This window comes from Lichenostomus cassidix, chromosome 8 (genome assembly GCF_008360975.1).
Source record: "Lichenostomus cassidix isolate B80296 chromosome 8, HeHo_3.0, whole genome shotgun sequence".
Taxonomy (NCBI): Eukaryota; Metazoa; Chordata; class Aves; order Passeriformes; family Meliphagidae; genus Lichenostomus; species Lichenostomus cassidix.
The window spans coordinates 16827346-16851478 of record NC_139489.1 but is presented as its reverse complement, the minus strand read 5'-3'; the positions used below and the strand labels follow the sequence as shown (position 1 = coordinate 16851478).

General features: G+C 36.6%; 1 protein-coding gene across 6 annotated transcripts in view; it reads right to left on the bottom strand.

Moving 5' to 3' along the window:
* Positions 1-1382: 1382 nt before the first annotated feature.
* Positions 1383-24133, bottom strand: part of TLCD4 (TLC domain containing 4) — a 31654-nt gene continuing 8903 nt past the window's right edge. For all 6 annotated transcript variants that reach the window (XM_085068129.1, XM_085068127.1, XM_085068128.1 and 3 more), the window contains exons 2-7: positions 22589-22754; positions 17970-18059; positions 15054-15112; positions 13129-13223; positions 11093-11166; positions 1383-7834 (exon numbers count right to left, since the gene is read on the bottom strand). In XM_085068129.1, the coding sequence (XP_084924255.1) occupies positions 7519-7834; positions 11093-11166; positions 13129-13223; positions 15054-15112; positions 17970-18059; positions 22589-22743 (789 nt within the window). In that variant the 5' untranslated portion in view covers positions 22744-22754 and the 3' untranslated portion in view covers positions 1383-7518. The remainder of the gene's footprint in view (positions 7835-11092; positions 11167-13128; positions 13224-15053; positions 15113-17969; positions 18060-22588; positions 22755-24133) is intronic.

Genomic DNA, 24133 nt, shown 5'->3' with positions numbered 1-24133 from the left:
CATCCAAACTTTATCTTTATTTACAAAACACAAGAAAACTTCTCATGAGAAAAACCTGTGCTAACCACAGCAGAGCACCACAGTAGCCCACCATTTGAAAAATTACAGGTATCCATTGGGAAGATCAAATTGTTTTTTTAAATATTAGTGCAAAATCATCACACAAATACAAAGAGAGAAACAAAAGTTTTCAGCAAGAACATGAAGAGTAATAAAAAAAGAAAGACTGGGGAGAAAATGAAAAGCAACTTTGCACCTGAGTATGACAAAGAGCTGGATATACAAAATACTTTCTCTGTCCTACATCTTAGGGAGAGATAATGTTCCTCACACTTTAAGCAAGATTTGTTGAATGCATCAGTTTAAGAATGGCTCACTGAAAGGCATCCCTTGTTCCCAGCCATGCTCAATCCTTCCTTTGCACCATTCAGTGTTAAAAGCTGCCTAGTGCCAATACAAAAGCCCCCCACCAAGCCCCATTGTCCTTCCTCAAGCAGTTGGAAATCTGACCTATATAGCATCTGACCCCAAAGAATGTCTGTTTCCAGAAATTCCCACTCACTTTCTAAAAGACCAACTAGTTAATGAGTAGTTTACTACACTAGTAAAATTAGTACCCTATGTATATAATTTACAAATGCAACTAAATACTCTTCAGAAGATGAGAGGAAAAAAAGTAAAAGCACTGGACTGCTTTGTATTTTTCCTAGCAATTTAACCATTGCATAACACAAAAGAAAAAACAAGGAACAGGAGTAATTCCTGTGCTTGGAAGCCAGTGGTTAAGATATAAAACAGCAGCAATCTCTAAGTATGCTTGAAGATACCTCGGGGCTTTACCACACAATTTATGCTTCCTAGGCATACATTCACAGCACATATAGAACCTGGGAATTGCCATTTTGAGGAACTTAGTTGCCCATCTTAGTATTCAGTAAGAGACTGTGTAGTGCATCATATTTATAATATGCTGACAACAGCAGCTCTTTAGCCCCAGAGCCTTCAGACAACTGTCCAGCCTATGCCCTGACACATGTGGTACTACAAGAGAGTGCAATATAGTTACACTATCCAATCCAAAAGTTCTTCCCCAATACACAACAATATTTATAGTTTAAGTTACATTCCTGGCCACAGTGATGTCCTCCATAGAATTTCAGCATTGAAAAGTCCAGCCAGCCGAGCAGCAGTGTGGCTCAGACCTCATACACACATCTTCACCTTCTTTAAAATAAAGAAGATACAAGATGAAATTTCAAGATACCATATAAGGCAGTTGTTTCAGAATTGAACCCCCCAAAAATCATTCCTTCATGACGCGCTTTTTATAGGTACATAAGCTCTTATCATATTAAGAAAGAAAAATTCACAAAATAAGAAACTGTGTTCCTTTGCTTTATTATGAAGTACCAATACCTTGCATACAACATGCAATTTATTGCTTATTGACATTATTGCATATATCAAAGGGGGAAAAAATCAGCCAATATCATTTGATGCAAGCTCCTAAACTGTTCAAACAAAATACAGAAATGCTTTACAGTATCACTGAAATGCTAACAAATAATTCAGATTCTTTCTTATAATAAAAAGTAAATTTTAACCCATAATAGTTAATCATTCACCTTACTCTGACGTATTACTTTTATCACCAATCTTCAGAATTGTTATATTGCATTTTTAAGTTCTTGTGCCACGATAAGGATTGCTACTACAATCAGGTCACATTACTAGTTGAATTTAATAATGTGATCCTGGCATTTTGTGACAGTATTAGAATTTACTGCAAACCAGATTGTCAAGATTTACCAGAAATCATTCTAGCAGAATCTACAGTTTTCATCCTTGCTCTGCACATAAGTTAGATAAACTCATCAAGTTTCTTCTTAGATAGAAGATTATACAAATGTTTTTGAATTACAGGCTCCATTACTTATTCCTAACTTGCAACTCATTTGTTCCCAACAGGTTAGCTGTGCTTATTCTATATATATAGGTGTCTGTCAATATTGAAGAAAACACTGTTTGGTAAATGCATGCTAAAAACAAATCCAGGATATTTTGATGTGTGCATATTAAGTGTGCAAATCATATAGCCGAGCTCATGATTAGCCCTTTTCCTCCCTTCCCCTATGATTTGATGGATTTTTCTCATGAAACTGGAATAGGATTACTATAAACAAAACCACATTGCATTCAAAATTCTGTGTTCTGTATTACAGCTTAGTATTAATATTTAAATGTTGGTTCCAAACCTAGCAAATTTTTAAAAATACCAAAATTTAAAAACTTAGAAGACAATTTACATGCAACATGTTCCATTTGGGTGCAGATTCTCATATACTTAAATATTTATAGGCTCATAAAAGCATGTCCTGTCCACAAGACAAGTACAATGTTTGACATCCCACACATAGATTAAAAAAAAAGATGCAATTCAGAATATTTTATTTGCTTTTACATTTTCAAATTCAGTAAGTAGGAAGTTATAAATAGTACACTGAATTATTATATGGTTAATACCAAGCCGTGCTGAACTCTTCATACTTCACTCTCTTAGACACTTCTTTTACTTACAACTAGGTTAAAAACATATATACTTTGTTATAAACAGATGCCCTCTCAGTGCAGGACATCACACAATGAAACTGTTCTCAGAAGAAATTTTTGCCAAAATATTTCTTATACCAAACAACACAATTTATTCTTCATAGCTACCTTCCATTCTTTACTGAGCTATAAAGTGCTTGGTTATTATAAATAGAGCAAGAATGTCACAGGAGGTAGCTAGTAGAAATTTTTAATGGATAAGAAACCTTACCAAGTGTTACCATCTAAAAGAATGACTTGACGCTTATCCCAGATCTCTAAACAACCCAGGCAGCACATATTTCATCTTCTCTGCCATAAAAAGAACTTTCAAATTGCTTTCAGATAATCCTAAAACCTTCACCCGTCTAACAGAGATTTTATCCAGGTCTGGATGAATGTTAAAGTTCATAAATATTATGACTATTTCCATTTGGCTGCTGTCAATCAGAATCTCACCAATGAAGTACTTTTCTTTTCCTGGCTGTACTCCACAGACAGAGAAATTTGACCAGGAACAAACTTTCCCTCGTGAAGTTCCTTGTAGCCAGATAATGCTGTTGTACAGCAGGCTATTAAAAATATGAAAGGGGCCTGTGATACTTTCAAAGTCTTCTACACTTGCACTTTTTCATCTGAAAATTCTAGTCCCTTTCTATTTGCTTTATTGCTGGCTTTCACCAGCAGCCAACACTGCACCATACCCTAAGCTGGAGTAATTGTCATGCAGCCCTTTATTTCTCTCTGAATGGCTCAGCAGAAGCATCACAAAACAATTTTTCAAACTTTTCTATTAAATGGTCTTTTACAGAAAGCTTGCACATACATATGCTTAAACACACACAAGGCCATGAAAAAAGTCCTCTTCATACAGTAATCAACAACTGGTATTCCATTTTATACAGCTTGAAAATTTTAAAGAATAAAGTTTCATTTTCCATTGCGAACAGAGACACAGAAACACCTAAACCTTTCTGCTACGTATCAGTCTGCTGTTGCCCCAACCACAGCAGTAGGAAGACATCTGGATCTTGATGTGTGTACTCAAAGTCTCCTCCTCCTCTCCTCTTTAAACCTGCCTGAATGCATTTGCTCACTTGTGTAAGCTTTTACCCTTAGGTTAACATTAGTTCTGCAGTATGAGTAATCTTCTTCCACAATATTTAAGTAAAGATGGAAGTAATTTTCTTCTGGATACTGTAACTAATTTAACTCTTAATAAACTTTAGTACAAAATTTGGAATTGTTAAGAATTTATATATGAAATCAACTCCCCTCATTTTCCTGTGCATATATTTCATAATTCAATGGATTACATTTTTTAAGCATTAAATTATTGAGCTTACTCAAGATAGCATGTATTTATAGAGGTAGAGCGGGCTTCAGAGATGTAATTCTTACCACTGAAGAATTCACACAGATAACCCCTACAGCATCTCTGTTGTGTGAGGCTCTCCACTGAAATCCACTGAAACACTCACTGAGAAAATGAGTATTTAAAATATACTTCCTCTCTGCAAGTACTGATTCCACAAATCAATTAAGAAACACCTGACCTACCATTCTCCTGCAGAGTTCTCAAAGTGGTATTTACTCATCTTTTGATGAACAAGTAAAGCCATAAAAAAGGGAAACTTTGATTTCTACATACAGCCTAACCAGTACAAATAGTCTCTCCCATGAGAGATTATTGATTATTGAGCTAATTTTGTCACCTGATATTGAAGAACGGAAGAAAAAAGAAAAACAAGATATTTTTTACAAGATTCACTCCTTCCATTTGATATGCCCACAGAAAAGACACCTGGTGGCATGCCAAGAGTCTGCTTTTACAATGCATCTGTTAAAAATAGAAGTTTTAAGCCACTAATAAGATACTACATTCAAAAGCATTTGTTACGATGCTAATTATCATGCATTTATCTTTTTGCATAAAAAAGCAAAGACACAAGTTTACAACATTAAACTTCATCAATAGTTCACCACATTTTTAAAATTAATAAAGTGCAATCAAAAAATGGGTGCCACGGCTATCTAATTTGCTGTATTATAAGCTTTTAATGGCAGGTAAAAAGTGCTCTATGTACTGCTGTATTCAGTATATCACAACTTTGCTGCCTCTTTACTGAAGTCCTTGCTGAAACCACAGCTGTTAATAGTCCTTTTTCATAAGAAAATTTTCTTCTGATGCATCAGGACATAATTGTAATAACTTTTAAAAAAAATATTAAATTTAAACCTAATGCATTACAAAATGAACTGTTAATCACACTAATTTTGTACAGCAATCCAAAATGCTAGCTATTCTAAAACAATTATCTGACTGCCCCTCAATTCTATATTGTTGGCCAAAGTGTATTATGAAGAGTTTTGGATTGTTTTTTGTTTCTAAATTTAGTTTTAACATTAATTTCATTATAGCCTGACTTAGTTCTTTTTTTCCCCATTAAACAGAAGTCTTCTAGAGGTGGAAGAAGTAGACCATTTTAATGTATGGCCTCCACTGAGAATAAAATATTTAAAATACTAAAATATTACAATCAGTGCTTAGAAATTATAAGAGTCAGAAACTTTTCATGAGTTATCATCCTAAGAGTTGCTCCAAATTATCTTCTCAATTTTTTCATCCTACTTCCCATATAAGAAAAGCAGACTTCTACTTTCAAACATATTCTTTAAAATCTTTGAATTTACTCAATTTACTTTAGAAAGAAGCAAGCTATTACAAATCAATTAAAATACAGGGATCTAGTGATTTAAAAAGCAAAGAAAACAGTATCTCTTATACACCTTTAAATCATAAAGGTGATAGAAACACAGCCTTTTTATGATTTTGGATTAGATACACTGAAATCATCTTTTAAAAGATACCAGGTTCTGCAAATTAGCATAAAAGAGTCTATTTGAGCAAAGCAAGTCCCAGGATGGACTTTCAAAGCCTGTGGATTTACTGGTACCCAAACAAGGCCCTGTGCTCACTCCAATCACACAGCTCAACAGATGCCTTGCTAACTCTCCCAAGGCAACACATCTTTTGTCTGTAGGCCTGTGAAGTATTAACAACCACAGGATCCAAAAACTAGAAGTACTAACAATCCTTGCTATGTCCCTTAACAAGGCAGGAGTGGGAAACTGTTTTAGGAAAAAGCCTGCCCAGCTAAGCAATGGAACAAGGCTTCTAAACTTGCATATTATACAAGTCCAAACAATACTTCCTGACAGCATTTTAACTGGCGAACTAAACTGATTACAGCTGCCTAGGTTAAAAACCATTTCAGCCTATGCAGTCCTCTAGGGTCTTACATCCAATTTCTGGAAGAGGGGAATGGCCAGTCCCTCACCAGGGAGGACAGCATGGAACACACACACCTCTGACTACAGAGGGGAGAGCTCATGTCACCCAGCTTTGTCAGAGGGACAGGACTAATCACCCAACACAGGGCTAATATGCTATCATTTTGTTTAAAAATAAATTGCTTTAACAGATTGCTACAATAATTGGGATGTGTGCAAAAGTCTCAGTGAAAATGGAGGAAATGGACACTTTCAGCACACTAACACCAAGGAGAAAAACCAGAAGTTAATCCATCTCAATTCCGGTTAAAAGAAGCAAAACAAAACAAATGTACACACAAATATAGCTCTCAAAATAATTTTAAAATAAAACATAACTCAGAACTTCCTCAAACAGTATTATAAATTAAATTTAAGACTATTCCTGGATGGTAAGATTCCTCTCTGATGACCTCCAATCCTTCAAGTTCACAGAAGGAGGAACTGAGTACCTATTGACAAATGTGTGGTTTAAAAAAAATAATTTTTTTGATCTACAGAGATCAACTGTTCCTTCTACAGAATTACCATACAGCTTTAGAGGAGTTTGGCACAGTTAATTCAAGAGCAATTTTAGTCAACAGCTCAGATTTCTGATTTGATTAACAAGGAAAATGTGACAAAAACCCTGAACATGTCATATCTAATGGGTCATTTCTGTGATAAAAGAAAAAACTATTACTGAAAGTTACACATCACATACACAGAAGAATTTTATTTCTTTGCAACTGAACTTTGAATCCAAATAGCCAATGGTTTAAAATACTCTGAGAACTGCAGCACTTCTCAAAGGTAGTAGCAGCAAAGGAAAAAGCACTTCAATAAGAATGGTGCCATTTCCGCACATCATCTACCATATTAACTTACAAAAAAAGTTCCATGGGGAATTTAGATGATGTATTATTGCATGTAACCTAGCACAGCAAATGGGAATCCTTCCCATCAAAATGAGAATTTTAACAGCTTTTAAGATATTATGTGGTCTTATAATACAGCATTTTAGATAAAATTGTTTCATAAATTTCCCATAATGGTTTGCATTCATATAAGGCAGAACAAAAAGCAGTAAAACACTTCACAGAATCAAAGCCAAATTTTTAGCTTTTCTTGCAAAAATTAAAAAGTTGTCAAGAATGAAATCTTGATTGTTATTCCTAGAAGAAAACATAGAAACGTGCCTGGAAAATTGCACCATATCAGGAGTTTGGGGAATTTTTCATTTTCTAAAAAAACAGATATGTCAGTATTCACTGGATTTATAAAACATTTTAATCAGAGAAACCTGAGAGAAACACTTCGAACACACTGGTGGACAATAAGCAAGTAACCAGTCTGCTCCTTTCTAATTTCTGATGCTTGCAACTGCTTAGAACAGGCATGTGGAACTCATCTGGGTGAGCTTTTGCTTTTATTCCTCACGGGACAGGATCCATAAAGCGTGGCCCTGGGCGTGCAGGCAGTGTGGCTAGGGAAAGAGTAAGGTCAGTACAGAGGTAATACCTTGTTTCCGTAATAGGAGCATTCCACGGCAGAAATGTGCACTGTTTCAGTGAACCCAAATTATTTTCATAGCAGAAATTTCTTTTTATATGATTTCTAGGCAGATTTTCCATTTCTGTGAGCTTTGGCTTCCTCCCGACCAATCAGACAAATGACCTTGTAGCATCCTTTTGCAATTTTCACCATCCACATCACATTCATAATATCCAAGACAACACTTGAGATAATCCAGGCGCTCTGGGCTGCAAATCCCAATCTCTGGAAACCTTCAGTTCCAAATGAAGAAATTACATGGCTGTAATATACAGGCATGACGGCAATCCTCACCACGAAGAACACAACTGTCATCAGCACACCATTGATGATGTTGGCCTTTGAAGATTTGGGATATCCCAGTACTTCAAAAAACCACCTGCAAAAGAAGTGTTCACAAATACCAGGCAGACTTGAAGCCATCTCATTAAAAATATTTTACTTCATGTTTATTCCTAATTCATCATTTATTAATTGCTTCTACCTTTATTATTTCTAAATTACTGCACTGTGTCTTGGCTTAGTTACAAATTCTTCTGCTTGGCTGTACTTTTTCCCCACCACTTAAGCAGTATAATATCCAGTATACTGCAGAATAACACACAGAAAATCCTGATATGAATTGTATATCAGTTGACAACCAGTGTGCATTTCAGTGACTTGTGTAATATACAATAATAAAATGATCTTTTAAAATCATAAAGACATATTTATTACATGCTATTATAGTTCATACCAACAGCAACTAAGATTCTTTGTCTCACTGAAAGCAATTCCAAAAGTGCATTTGGATTTGGTAATCCAGACAGAGCTTTAATTTCTCGTAACTGGGATTTTCCGACTGCTTCTGTTCAGCCCAAAACAAGAATATTTTCAAAACCAGACATTGTAAACAGTTCTTGATCATGTCACAGCTTGGAATGTTATGCAATGAAAAATATAAACCCAAAAACTACCTCTCCATCTACTACTGGGTCATAAATGGTCTTTAAAAAAGAATTCTTGCATATTTATTCCTCAGTAGACAGGCATAACTTAGCTATTGCCTAGCACACAGAACCTGAGGGTTGAAAAAAGAACAACAAATAAACACAAGTAAAATTTGTGCAGCAATGTCAGGCAGGACCAGAGCAAAGTAATTGAATCACTGTGTTTATAATGGGGGATGGGGAAGAGAATGAAATAATCAGATTTTTTCCAATAAAATAAATGGCTAAAATTATTTAACAAAAAACAGTTCTAAAACTGGTTTAAAAAAATTAATAACCTAATTAATTAATTACAGATTACAACCCAGTTAATTATAAATACACTAAAAAGATTTGCAGGACATCCAGCTCTAACAGAAAAATTTCACAAATTCATTAAGCATGCAACTAGGACAATTAAAATCCAGGCACGCGAGGTGGCAGTCCAGCCCAGAAGCAGGATGCCTCACCACAGAAACACTTACTGACATGATGAAGAGAAAGACCTGATATGTTTGGTCAGATGAACAACCAAAGCTGTTTTTTTCAATTATATGTACAATGCAGAATCAAAAAGTAATGTAAAAAAATGGTTTTCAAACATACTGCAACTTGCCAGTATAGGTAATTGGACATCTGTTTAGCAACTTCCCTCTCCCAGCAAATTAAAAAAATAGATAAAGTCTGTAAATAACAGTTACCATTACAATTTTACCCATCACAGTTCAGAATTAATTACATAAATGCTGATATTAAAAGATCTAAATGCTTGGCATGAAGACAACCTCCAATTAGAGATCCCTAACAACACAGACAGGAAATACACAGACAGTTCTGAGATTAGAATATCTTTTTACATTTTAATAAGAGCTCTTTGGGTAGTACTAAGAATGCAAACAAGAACTATAATGTAAGTTGTTATCATTATCCACTGCTTACTGTCTTAAGGGTCTGATTCACTTCAAATTTAATGGAAAAAGAAAATCATCCACTAATGAGATGACATCCCTTAGTGCAAGGGACTTTATTATCTCCTGCAGCAATTTCTGCTTTTCTGAGAGAGTGCTAAGTGTCAGTATTCAAAGACCCATAATCTCACCATAGGCATTTTAACAGTATAACATAAATTACTTTTAATGGCCAGATGTCCCACAGTACTTCCTAACGCCACAGTCTGGAAGGTAAGCATCAGTGTAGGAACCTGAGCCCAGGATGAAATCCTGTCTTGGTAGAAGCTGGAACAATAGCCATTCACTAGGACATGAATATCAATATAAAACCTTTTTTCTTCATTAAGTTTGAAGAAGTGTTTATTTACTCTTTATTTCCTCTGTGCACACAGAGCACAGGCTACAACAGACTGTAATCTCCTACTCAACTGCACTGGGGCAGATGAGAGCAGCCTCTGGAGAGCTCCATTATCCCACCCTCTCCTCCTGCAAGTTTGAGTTTACCAAACTAATGCTCAAAAGGGATCTCAGCACAATCTTTTTTTATTCATAAGAGCTCTGAGGAAGGCTACAGTGTCATAAAACACTTCACAGTTTACAGTCCCAATGCAGTAATGGGCAATAGCCTGTCTGCAGGAGGAATACAGTTTCTATTTGCCTTACCCTTTCTCTACTAGGACTCTGGAAAAGAAAACAGATGCCACACATGTAGGTAGAATCAGTAAAGCAGAAATACACCCCAAAATTCATGGGCAAGAAAAAAGGCATCTGATACACTGCAAGTTCTCATCCTACATTACAAAAAATTGGAGGAGGAGAAGACTGCAGACTGCCCTGTACCAAAGTCCCTCACCTCAGGTGAAGGTCTTTCTGGGGCAAATCCCTATCCCCAGCTGGGTCCTGCTGGCTACAGAGTAAGGGGAGAAGCCACCCTCCCCAAAGCACCATGAAACTCCAGTGACAGCTTTCCCCTTGCTGCAGTATGTGACATTATCATTCTCTTTGTCTGATATAGCAGTAACTCAGGTAGAAACATTTAACCAGCAGCCAGGGCAGGCTCTGACTCTGAGCTCTGCAGAAGAGGCTTCTGCCCCCTTCTTCTCTAATCACAGGTGTGAAGATTAACCATTCCAGATATGTTTAAGTGCTCAAAATAACCTGCAGAAGTATTTTGGGAAGCAAATAAAGAATATACATTTATATTATTCTAGATATTCATATGCATATTTTAATATTGATCTACATGTGTAGAATACTGGAAAATAAACTTCAAATTAGACAGGGCAATGCAATTGCACTCTAGAATTCTGATGACAATATTATCTTGCTTCTCTTCCTGGTCCATGATACCAAGAAAAAAGCATCTATATTGAAGAAGGCTTTATTATAAAAATTAAATGAATATACAAAAGTTAATAAACCATATTTTATTTATCAACTTTTTTGTTTGGTATTTTCATAAAAATTTGGCATTTCGTACAAAGCCTGGTCTAATCTAAAACGGAACTCAGGGATGAATACATTAGTTATACCGCTGCAGCTATAACAGCAAAACATTTTCATAGCAAAAAAGACTTCCACATAGTAATCCTTGGTTCAATATATACAAATTCCCTCTCAGCAGACATTCAGCAACTATAAAAAGGCTGCCTAAGAGACAGAAATAATAATGCAGATTAAATTTTAAAAGAACTATGGAAGAACTCCCTAACCACTTACCGCTGATTGACAAAAGGAGTGGAGAACTCTGCAAGCAGACGGAAGTTTCCAAAATAAGCCAGCAGACCTTTGCTCTGGTTAGCAAAACAAAATAGACATACAAAAATCAACAAGTAGATGTGAAATGGTCATCTGAGTCTGTAAGTATACACAGAATGATACAACATCTCAACTTCTTTATTCAAACTGAGTTTGCCAGCTATGGCCACCTTTCTTGCAATTTCAAAACAAGTTTTATCACAAAAGCTGCAATCGTCTTTCAGATATCTCCAGTTAGTAGCTTCATTCTTCAAATAAACTTTTAAAAGAACTACAGTTAAATGCCCATGGAAAGCAAACTAGAGACGAATTGCATATGTGGTCCTAGATTATTAATTATCATGACAGTATTATTTAAACAAGCCCAAACAGAAACACTGTATGCTGAAGAAAAATCTCCCTGCATTGTTTTAGGAATATATTTTGCAAAAGCGAAATATAAAAGCGAAAATAAAATTCCCAGCAGGAATTTCATTTTATTATTTTATTTGCCAGCAGGAAGGGCACATGAAGCCTTCTCCTCCCTCCTCCAGAGGGCAGGGGTGGCTCTTTCCAGCAGCTCTGCACCATCCCTGCCGTGCCTGTGGGTTGGAATCCGGGCACAGCTCCTCCATGTGCCACATTCACACCACACCAGTGAACACCAATTCCAGCTGAGCACTTTCCTCCAAGTGACACAGCACAGCCTTTGATCAGCCTTATCAATCGGGTGTGCTGGAAGTAGTATCCCCTTACACAATGGCTGGGTAAGCAGCAGTTTGCAAATGTAGTGATAAGATTGGGGTTTTTTAACTTCCACTGGTTTCCTGAACAACCTATGGAGTGTGTGTCATGATTCCTCTTTCCCCCACCAAGCAAGCAAATACCCACTAATTCAAGTTGTTTGTGTCAGTTTGCACAACACCAAACTGAAAATCTGTGTGTTTAACCAAACTCTTTCCTATCCTCAAAAGGCAATTTGGAAATACCATACTTAGGGGTAACTTTCTCTGATGACAACAGACTGAGAGCAACACACTGACATCCACAGGCAGAACTATATGGACATAAAAATGAGTGCCTTAAAAGAAGTTCACACTAACACTGTGCTTTCTATTTCCTCCAGAAACAACTAATGAATTTTCTGCATCAGGGATTAGCCTTGGTAGTGGTATTTTCATTTATCTAATATTCAGTTCTAATTCATTTTCGTCCATTATATTAGTAGATGTAATTCTCTTCAACCAGAAACGGAGTATTTACTTGTCAGTGTACTTCAGGCCCTTTAAACCATTACATGGGAAATCTGACAGTAATCTGGCATCTCAACACTTTCAATAGTATAAGCCTGGGATTCACAGGAGGCAGGAAAAGATTCTTTAAGGTTGGAAAATACCTTCAAGATCGAGTCCAATCATTAGCTGAGCACTGTGTGCTTACCACAAAACCATATCCCCAAGCGCTACATCCATGCACCTTTCAAACTTCCAGGGATGGTGGTGATTCCACCACCTCCCAGCACATTTGCCTGACCACCCTTTCAGTGTAGAAATTCTTCCTAATATCCAAACTAAACCTTCATTGGCATAGCTTGTGGCCATTTCCCTCATCCTGTCACTTGTTACCTGGGAGACAGAAGCAGAACATAACCACCTGAAACCATTTCCTTCTAATTTTCCAACTAAATATTCAAGCTTGTGGTTTTATTTAAAACCCTTTTCTATAATCATATGAAAAGCCCTTCTGTCAAAGTCTCTTTACAGCAAAAACTGAGAAGAGTTTTTAAGTTCAACCAAGTTATACTTTTTTGTTGGAGTGTAAAATTGAAAAGGTGTGCAGTTACCACAAATAACAGATAAAAACATTTTAAAATAATGATTCAAAGTATAAATATGCCTTTTACTAACCAGTGAAAATTTTTTCAACATTAAGCAAATGTTGAAAAATAAATAAAAAATATGAAAGCCATGTCTTTAATCTCATCTGCTTGTTCTGTTACAAGAAAATACAGCACTTACCAGTACAAAATAGTAAGCATACAGAGCTGCCAAGTGATGTATTACAAAAAATTTGTCACCAATTGCCTTCCAGTAGTAAATAATAAGCAACAGATCTACAAGAGAAAAGAAATATTATAAACAGCTATTTATTTTACAACCATTGACCTCAAAAAAAATAGCATGAGTAGTAACTCTCTGAATTAATGATCTCTGAAGAGAATGTCTTTATCCTAAAGACTTGACTTCAGTCAAAGCATTAAGCAACAGTATTCTGCCAACAATTTCCATAAATGACTACTTTCCACATCAATAGAAATACAGACACAATAACTTTAGCCAAAATATTTTGGAAGGAAAAGGTGGATCCTGAATCTCATAGCAACTCCACACTTATGACCCCAAAAATCTGGAACAAATGACATTAAAAAAAAAGAGGCAGGAGGGTCTCCAGGGGGCATAGCAAACATAAAAACACATGTAATAAATGCAGGGATCTGTTACAGAGAACCTCTGAATCAAAAAGTAGTTATATTAGCAAACAGGGAACCATTTACCAAAAATATTTTGCAAGAGGCATTTGAGATAAGAAGCATATTTGCTTTTTTTAATCCAAATTTTTCAATTAGTACAAAAATTACATAGAAGACCTGAGTTTGTGTTATAAGGAAAGCATTAACAGAATAAAAACCCAAAACAAAGCAAAAAAAAATCTTTTTTCTCCCATGATGGTCTGAGAATCCAGAAGATTTTCTTTTCTGTACTACAAGCAATTTCTGTCCTACTTTCTGCAAATGAGTACTTTGGACTGGAATATTATTGACCAAGGTTCCAAATCAAAGACTTTACCCCGGTGCCTTTCTTATGCCCAGCACATGCCTTGATCTCTTTTATATTAGCTGTTCTCAGGCAGGGCTCTACATCATCTGACATAGCTGTTCCACTTCCTATTAATAATTAAACATTAACTATATAGGAGAGAGAATGAGTGGCCAGGTTGAGATGCCTGTTAAAAGGCATTCATTAATTCATAATGAAAGTTTAATGCATAATTGTTCAAAAATAGATACTGATTAATTTAAACATGGCAGATGAAGCTATGGGAAAAACAGACACTTTAACTAATGCACAATTTAACTGAGTATGCTGATCACCAGATTATCATTCCACTGGGTTGAGAAATCTAGTATGAGATAACCAAGTTCATGGCCCAGTCTCTGACCAGAGACTTCATCCTAACATGAGAAGTTTTCACTGAAAACAGTCCAAGCCACAAGTTTTTGCTTTGATAAGCCAGTATTATTCCCACACAACATAAAATAAAGCTCCAAAGCATTTTGTAGCAAAATTCCCATGCCAATTTTAGTTGACAGCAAAATTAAGAACAAAAAACATTTATAGGAATAAATAACATGCCAAGAAAATAATTAAAAATTTCCATGTTTCAAACATTACTAAATTTTGGCTTAAAGTGAGACTAAAAGGTGGGCAGGCAGGATCCTATGGCATCATTTGCCTCAGCTTATATTGAGGGTTACTAAAATTCTTCTGCCACCATTCTGAGGTCACAGGAAGAAACACATGATAGAACAGCTTCAAGTTGTAGGCACTGTGAAGAGAGTGAAGGGCACTGCTCTAACACCTTCTCAGTTGGCCAAAGGATAAAACTGAGCTTGAATTGGTGGTTGCACATCAAACCATCACAAAGCCACACAGTGGCAACTCCTCAGTGCTTGGGGAGATATTCCATCTTTCACATCCTCTAGCAAGATCCTGTGATTTCACCACAACCCACAAATCCATTAGCAATTTTAAAAGCCACAGTAGAAACTGTATTGTATGCACATATCATATCTTCACCATAGTGGCTCAGTGTAAACATACAGCTATAATGACTCAATACAAATAAACTGGTTATGCATGTTATACACATGTTGCATAATTACCAGAAATGAGGTAGCCTGTGGTAATAGCAATATTCAGCTTCACAATTGAAGGGTCACCCCTGTAAACATAATAAAAATACATAGTTACAGCCTAATTTGCAAAGGACATACACATCTCAAACACTAGGTCCAGCAGGACACATTATTCTTGGCTCATCAGTAAGATACTGCACAATCTGGTTAAGAACAGTTCTAATCATAAAAGTGGATTCCTCTTCCACCCAGATAAAAGACATCTACTAACTACCCTAATCAGGATCAACCCCTGCCTTGGCATAGAGACTGTCCTAAGAGCCTTGCTAGGGATTTATGCTGAAACCCAGCAAGTACTCTGAGCTGGCTTCTCAGAAAACTGGGGATAAAAGAGAACAGCCTGGTCGGTGTGTCTTAGCCTTTTAACTGACACTCTGCATCTCCATTTTCGTTTTCTGACAGTGCTAAAACTTTGGTAAGGATGACAAAAATATCTTGCTCAGCTGGTGCTTTTCATATTCATAATCAGATGGATGTTTATAGGGATAAGCAGAGTAAAAGGACACAGGAAAGGAATTATTTGCCAGTTCTTTGGAGCCAAAGAAGCTTTGAGCAGAAATGCTTTTCAGAGTAGTTTCCACACCTTCTATCCCTTCCCTTTTGGTGCCAAGCATTCAGCAGGCAAAGCTCTTAGCAGCACACACAGAGCTTCAGTTCCTCTAGAATGTTCAACAAACCCAAACTTGTGAATACAGCTCAAGAAAGGGAAGCCTCCACATTACAGCAAGCAATGTTTGTTCTTTTCTCCACTGTCCTCTGTGCATTCCTGCTTTGAGGAGTTGGTTAAGCAAGTCTTTTTTCCTTGGCATAAGGATTGTAACTTAATTTTTTAATTAAGTTGTGCAACTAATGTAGCTATGTCTTGTGTAAATATGAATTGAGCTTGAAGTGACAGGTCAACAGATTCATAAAATGTGGACTGCTCAAGACAAGCTGCAAAAGCAACCCTTGTTGTAAACCTTTCCAGAAAAAAGGAACACAAGTGTGCTTACAGCCAACTCCAATACAAAGTCTACCTCAGCCAGAACACAGTAAAAATGCTATTACTTAACTGTTTTTTCCTAATCCTATTGGAATGGAGCAGTGGAAGAGATTTCCTGTATTATTACAATCTGATCACTAAATTTTTAGGCTTTCTTAGTGTCTAAAACAAACTGCTTCCCTCAGTGAGAGAATAGTTTACAGGACAATAGGACTCACAAAACCAGAATTGTGCTGTTAGGTGAAGAAAAATCATTACAAGGAAAGTTTGGTGCTCACTCCATCTCTTAAGATTGGCCTTAGAGGCTCTTTTAACCACAGCTTGAAATGGGAACATTTTTCCATGGCTTCAAAACCTGACTTTGTGAGCTACATAGGTTGTGAGCTGAGTGCTTCTTTAGGTTTAGACATAGAGCACAGACAGATGTGTTCTCAAAAATTCAGCAGAAACTCTTTACATGGAGCCCTCCTGTTGGAGCTCCCAGCTGCAGCAGCAGCATCATAATTAAACTTCTAAGTGATCCCAACACACTTCAGCACATCACCACCAAGACTAAGCCTGCACACAAGAGCCTTCATATTCTCTAGAGAACATGCAAATGACTAAGAGCAATATGAAATTAGTTCCTTGATACTGGTAGACATGACTTAACTGGATGAGACAAGGAAGGATTCACTTCCCTTCTTTTTTTTCACCAGAGAATGGTCACTTTGCAACAAAAAGAAAGTCTCTAGGCTTTCTAAACCAACATTCAACAACATAGATGACTGCTTTGTCCATCTGTTGAGTCCCTTCAAGAGTCCATGTTAGAATCCCAAACAAATGTCAATAAGTGGAAAACTTAGAATTTCATTTCAAATCTTCCAGATTTCCTGATCTATCCCCTTGAACAGAAGGTGCAGTTGAGTTAATGAGCCCTGATGTTTGCAGCCCAGTTTTGATGCAAGCAAGAGCCCAGAGTGACAAACAGGGAGTGACTTGAATAAGCAAATGGGAAGATCAATCTCTTTGGTGATTGCTGTGGAGGTATGTCAGGCAAATGAATTACACACGAATGTGCACAGGCAGATAGAACAAACAAAAGTCCCCATGACTGACTTTCTTCAAACTTCTTTGCAGGTAAAGAATCATATAAAGTGCTAATCAAACATCAAACTTGAAAAACGGTAATAACTGTGAAGTGAACAATCATTGGAACAGCCTATTCTCCTATGAAGCTACAACTTAATCCACTTATTTACATTTTCTCCCTCTCCTTATCTGATATCTACCACCTCCACATTTTCTACCATGTGATTCTCACCATCACAAAAACAATTTCTACATCATCTATGTTAGTTAGTTTCTAGTACATACAGAAAAAAAAAGGAAAAGTTTTATGAGAAGTCCTAGACCATAAAAAAACGTATACATACACAATGCTGATGTTTCCCTGGAACTTACCAATGCTCCAGTCTTTGTTATGATCTACCACATTCTCTCTCCATGGAACCCAAACCCGTTGCAGGATTCAATGGAGAACTTTCACACAGATATACACTATCCAGATCTGATACAGCTTTTCAATTTCACTTTAAAATGATTACTGTAAATAGCAGAGTTTCAGTCATATTGACTTACAGTTACAGTTTACTCTTTAGTAATTTAATATGCTATTTCAAATCAATTGTTTGTATTTTATCTGTTCCACTTCACAGAGATACACTGAACTAAGACATTAATACTGACAAAATAATTACCAAATTTTCAAATAGTACAGACATAAAAATGAACACATCACAATAGCATATTTTAATGGAAAATGAAACCATCATTCAGTACTTAATACACTGCAGGATTTTTTTTTTCCTGAATTATGTTATTTTATTGTGAAAACACAACATGTATGTAACATCCCTTACCAGAGATGGTCAGCATTAACAGCATCATCGTACAATAAAATATATAGGCAAAACCCTCCAACCACCAAGGCGTGGAATGTGGACACTGTCCTGAAAAAGAGATCACAGTCACAAGGAGGTACTGCTATTCACAACTTCCCATACTGTGCTCGAGGTAGGATGTTTCCAAAGGCATTCTCAACTGCATCCAGATACTTCTGTGGAAGACAATCACCTGTTCTCTATCGGTGACATCCAGCCACTTATACAATGACAGGTGGGAAAAAACAGTCAAAAAGAAGGAATCTTCGATTGGAGTGGGATTGGTGATATTAGACAGAAAGAAGAGTCTTAAAAGTAACTGAGATCTAAGTTTTCCTCCAATTATCCCATGTACTAATGAATCCTCAAAGACAATATGACATCTAGTTCTCTAACAACTGTTTTCTGCATTTCCCATTTGCTGGAAAATTTGTATGTATTTCATATTCAGATTAGCCCAGGAGTCCTGCAACAGCAGGTTTCTCCTTTCAGACACAAAATTAAGACCCATAATAAGTCACCAAGTTCAGGTTTGGAAAGTGACATTAAATGAAAAATTCTAAGTTTCAGATAGAACTTCTAGTGCATTTGAAGTAGATTCTGGTTTTCAAAGAGAAAACTTAAATAATAAAAGGTTGTAGCTGAGTACCCAAGCTATAATAGCCACAGGTTTATATCAACTTGCAGCACACAGCTTTGTACTGGACAAGAGAAACATGAAATTAAAGTCACAGTAATCAAAGTTGCCTTCTCCCTCCTTGGGTACTAGACACCTTTTTTGCCCAAAGACAACAGTCTCCAGTATACAGGCTGCATGCACAGTGCAGATAAACTCTGCATGTTAAGAGGCACTTACTTACAGAGAAATATCTATTTACAGAGGCCCTAGCAGGATTTCTGCCAGCACACAGGCCAGGGCCACTGCTGCCCTTTTGAGTCCACATGTATTCTTGGAAGGTAGAACAATGCAATGGGCATGAGTCCAAAATGTGTAACCTTCCTCCCCTAGCCACGGGTCTAACACTGCTATAAGCTGAATCTTACACTGTGTAGCTGCTGTCTGCTTTCCCACTTTTCAAGGGTAACTAGAAAGAAAAAACAATATGTGAAAAAATATCCATACTGAATCATGGATACTGTTTGAAAGATGAGAACTAAATTCAGTGCTGTGTGATTGGAAACACTTCACACCATATTCACAGCATCAGCAATATGCACACAAATGTACAGATGCTGTTAGTTATTATTCTTGTCTTTGTACATATTGAATACACGTATTTGGAAGTCATTAATATTTTAGATGTCCTTAAGGCACTCTCAGGAGCCTAAGCTCTACCATGCAAGATTGGAAGAAAACATCTTACTTCCTGCAGAAGATTTTGCAAATTAATAGAAGGTTATAATTCCTACTCCATTTCCAGAAGTTATATTATTATCTATTAGCAATAGAAGATTCTGTAACTTTTCATAAAAGAAACTGTATTTACAATTTGTTTCAAGAATGTCACCGTGCTATTTTCAGCAGCTTTTTCAACAATGTTCCAGAAAATGAATGGAGATTAGTATAAAATGAGTAGTCAAAAGCTGGATGAGAACAATTAATAACCATTACAGCAAAAGCTGCACTTCTGCCCTCTCTTCTTTTAACAAAGAAAGAAAATTTAATTATCAGAATTTTAACGATAATTAATAGTTTAATTAAAAGGTCTACTCTTGCAACACAGAATTTAAAAAGATAGGAACTTTTCTTTCTTTTTAAAAACAAAGCACAGCAAGCAATAGTAGTGTCTGAGAAATACCTGGAATTTTTAACTTGAGGAGAGGATAATGCTGCAAGAAGGAAAATTTGTCCTCGAATATAGCTCATTAGTTTACAGTTGCAATTTGTCTTTGAAAAGACTGTTTATCTGAACCTTTAGAATAGGAGATATACATAAGTAGAGCACTTGAAGGGGGTGAAATAAAAGAAGAAAAAAAGAAAAGAAAAAGCAGCATATTTCCTCCTTAACTCTGGACTTTGAATCTTCTCCATAGAAGACAGGGAAGAAGAAGGGAAATACTACAACAGTCCATTTTATTATGGAATCTAGGTCAAGCTATCAAGCTCTGTACATTTCCTTGAAATTTTTGTCAAAGCTTACATCCTTTTACTCCTCATTAAGCTGCAAACAAAAAAAAAGTTGCATTGCTAAGTTGCAGACTTGTTCTTTTATATATGTATATATTATTTTTTTCCCCCCCACAACTACTTAATAGCAGTATGAACATTCTTTTTAGGAGAGGTGACAGGAATATATGCACAATGACTTGAAGAGTTATGCTACATCTGTGACAAAATATAGTTTTCAACTCTTTTTGAGTGTCTGCATACTTTAGATGCTACAAGCAATTACTTTATTCATAATTCTTGGAAGGTCAGAATGAACAAACTGACAGCATGGAAAATACAGTCAAGAGCTGCAGTTCAAACGCTTGATTGCAAAATCCTCCAAACTGTAACAATGTATTTTCAATGCTACAGCTCATTTCAGGCAGATGCCCTCTTCCAGACCCAGCTGAGCTGATAAAAATGCATAACCATCCTCCGTGCCAGTTTCCTTAGCACTGCCAACAGAATCATTTGTGTGTACACTCCCTACACCAGCTCAATATAGGACAAAATAACAACCATCTACTTTTAAATAATTTAAATTAAACCAGCTGATTTTACTGGGACATAGTAACTGTCTCTACCTGCACAGCTGCCTGCAGAGTAAATACATACCCATCTGCATTCTCTGAACTTGCAAGATACCCCTTGAGGTATCTCTTCATTTTGGTGAAATACTGGAGCGACAGGGCAGTTTGACAAAACACTGTGCTTGGTTAGCAGAGCTGAAGTAACACAAGCACAGTTAGCCTTTCTTTCCCTTCATGCCCTCCCCAGTTACAACATCCACAAGATGTTGATGAACCATGCTTTGTGTTTCATGCCTTCTACCTCCAGACCTGGAGGAAGCTGGCATCACAACCTGTCTATATGCTAACAACTACATCCTGCTATCAACCCCAAGAAAGAAAAATGTGCAAAGAGCTGAAAAAGGACATAGCCTGGGGTACTGTATCCACTTGAGCACTTAAACACCTTACTACAAAGTAACCGAGATTATGGAGCAGCTTATTTCCAGCACACTTGTGATGTGTGAAACAATTCACATGTTATTATGCAAAGCACTACACCAGCACAGCGCTACCAAGCATGGGGTAAGTTCTCATAGAGCCTATTATGCAATTCAAGGGCCATTTGACTGGCTTAAAGACAATAGTTCAGCTTCAAATGGAAACAGTTTCTTTTACTGCCCCCATCTGCCTCTATTGTTAATTGTAACAGAGAGATAAACCTTAGCTGCACTGATACTGTGAACTGGCATCCTACACAGTTGCTCTGGCACATAGGTAATTATTCAGAGATGGGACTGAAATCAAGATGGTGCCTTTAAGAACACCACAAGTGGACATTTGCCAAATGGAAGGGCAAGGCTATTTGAGTTGCTAATGCTGCCTAGAACAATGGAAACTGCTTTAAAAGTATCCACCTGATACTAAACAGCACTGAGGAGGAACAGAAATGCAACTAATGCATTTTGAATGCAGTGACAACCATACAGTACACATTTTTGAGTGTTAAATTTGGGAAACCTCTGAAAAAATATTTTAAACTTGTAATAGGCTACTCAAAATTATACTGTAACAATTAATTTCACCTGGATAATCTTGTGTACTCTATATACCCTTTCAGAGTAGTATGTTGCAAATAAAACCTCATTGATCACCCCATTTGCAATTACTACCTTATACTTCCTTTATGGCTTAAAAGACTCACTGGGCCAAACAAGTTTCTAGAAGTCCTGTGTCAGAAGAGACAAGTGTAATGCAGGTGGATTCATCCCACTGATGGAAGTGCAGAAATGCAAAGGGAGTGAAGATGATTTTTGGACTGAGTTTCCAAAACTCCTTCCTGCATGTGTACCCTGCATCTGCTAAAGCTTCCACCTCCTCCTCTTGTAGTCTCCTTCCCCAACAACACACAGATGTACCTGACTCTTTTCAATACTACACCAAAGCTTCATTAAATTCCTTGGAAAACCTTAGCTTATATAAAACACTTTGTAGTGTAGCAGCCAGGAGAACAGAGAGCAAACTGCTTTGCTCCCAAAAGCATGACCAGAGATACACTGAGATTTAGAATAAATTGCAACAGTTTTGATTTTCATATATGTTTGGAAAGGAATTTTATATTTCTTCTCTTTAGAAGCATCACACAGCATCTCTTCAGCTTATTGTCTCTCACCAGTCACTGTTTTCTTTTTTACTGACCTCCACTCAGGCATCACTGTCTAAGAGAGCTGTTTAATGTGCAAGTGTTTGTAATGCTGTGTTTTCATGAAGGGGCCTAAACAATTCACATGCATAATTTATTTAGTGCCTAGAGCCAGCCCTCTGATCTTTACAGACATTTAACTAATGGGGTTTTCTTCAGTCTTACACATACACACAGGTGGTTCAGGTGTCCATGATTTCAGCTAGGTCATTGGCTGTTGTTGTTTTGAACACCCTACCTTGAATTCCATTCTATCTTCCTTTTTTGGCTGAGATTGTTAAAACCAGGTGTTACTCGTGTCGACACCCAAGAACTTAAAACGTGGAACAGGAGCTGAAATACAGTAAAACTGGCAACAGCAATGCCAATAGTCAGGTTGCTGAAGGAAGCCATTGTTCTTCAGCCTGTGAAGAGAAGCAGAAGGTAATTTCAGTCCATTCTCCATTTTACTGTTTTAAGTAGACACAAAAAGTATTTTTGACACCAAACTTACCAATAGAAATATTATTCACTACAAGTTTCAACTTGTTCAATGTTTCTACTTAAGCCTTAACAGTATAAAAGTATGTCCAAACTTTTAGGTCTGAAAGTTGCGTTTTGGTTTTGGTTTTTTTTCACATTTGCATATTATAAATTTTTGTGGCCTAAAATTGCATGTATTTTATCTACACAGAAAGGGCAGTGAAAACCACTGCCAGCTCTGAAGCCTCCACTCCTGTCCCAAGAAGATCCAAAGTTAAAACTTGTCTCGTTACCAGATTGACTGCTGCCAACAAGGTTTTAAAATGCAACAATGAATAAGATAAGCATAGAAGAGAGGTTTTTGGGTCAGCCCAGAGATGCAATAGCCTCACTGCAGCTCTGTTTGTACACTCAGTTCACACTGTGTTCACAGTCGAAAGCTTGTCCTTGTGACAGTCTGTAGGCTATCGCATCTGAGCTTTTTCCTTCACAAAAGTCTAACCTTCGCATAATTTCACACACTCTGAAAAGCTTCCTATCATCAGAGCTGACTGGCTTGTCAGTTGCTGGATGTTTAGCTATTTCGTGAGGTCTAAATAACAAAACAATTCCAAACACAAGTGTCAGTCTCTAAATGCTTCAGTCATTTCTCCTGAGTCGCCAGTATTTGCAAAACAGAATGGTATTTTCCCAGAAGCCACAAACTTCTGACAAACATCTCCAATTTGACAGTAAAGTGGTTTATACTCCAAGACTGGAGCAAACTCAAAAAATGTCAATTTATTTTGTTGAACAGAAAAGGGGAAAAAAGCCAAATGGCTTCATTTCAAATATTCAAATAAGTATTTTAATATCTATTAAAAAAACCCTGCTGTCACTTATTTTAGCTTTTCTTAAGAAAATATCTAAAAAGAAAATGAAGACATATAGGATAGCATAATTTGATGTTACTACAGCAACCTAATGGTCACCAAAAGTGATACAACTATATATTTATGTCCACCTTTATTTCACATGCATTATAGAATGAGGGAATATGCCTTAGATTTTTGAAATTGTATCTGCATTGCAGATGGTAAAAAAAATTGAACTTCAGGAAGAAAAATTAGAAAGAAAAGTCCTCCATAATATTACAATAACAACTTCTTAAAAAATTAAGTACACTATTCTCACTTTGGGGTGCAAATGGTGAGTACATTGAAACACATAGATCAGGAAAAATATAGTTCCATCGTCAAAGATTTAGAAACAGAAGGTTCAGCAATCTCACACTTTTCCCCCTCTACCTCTTTCTATCTATTCTCCCCAGAACAGAAGAGAA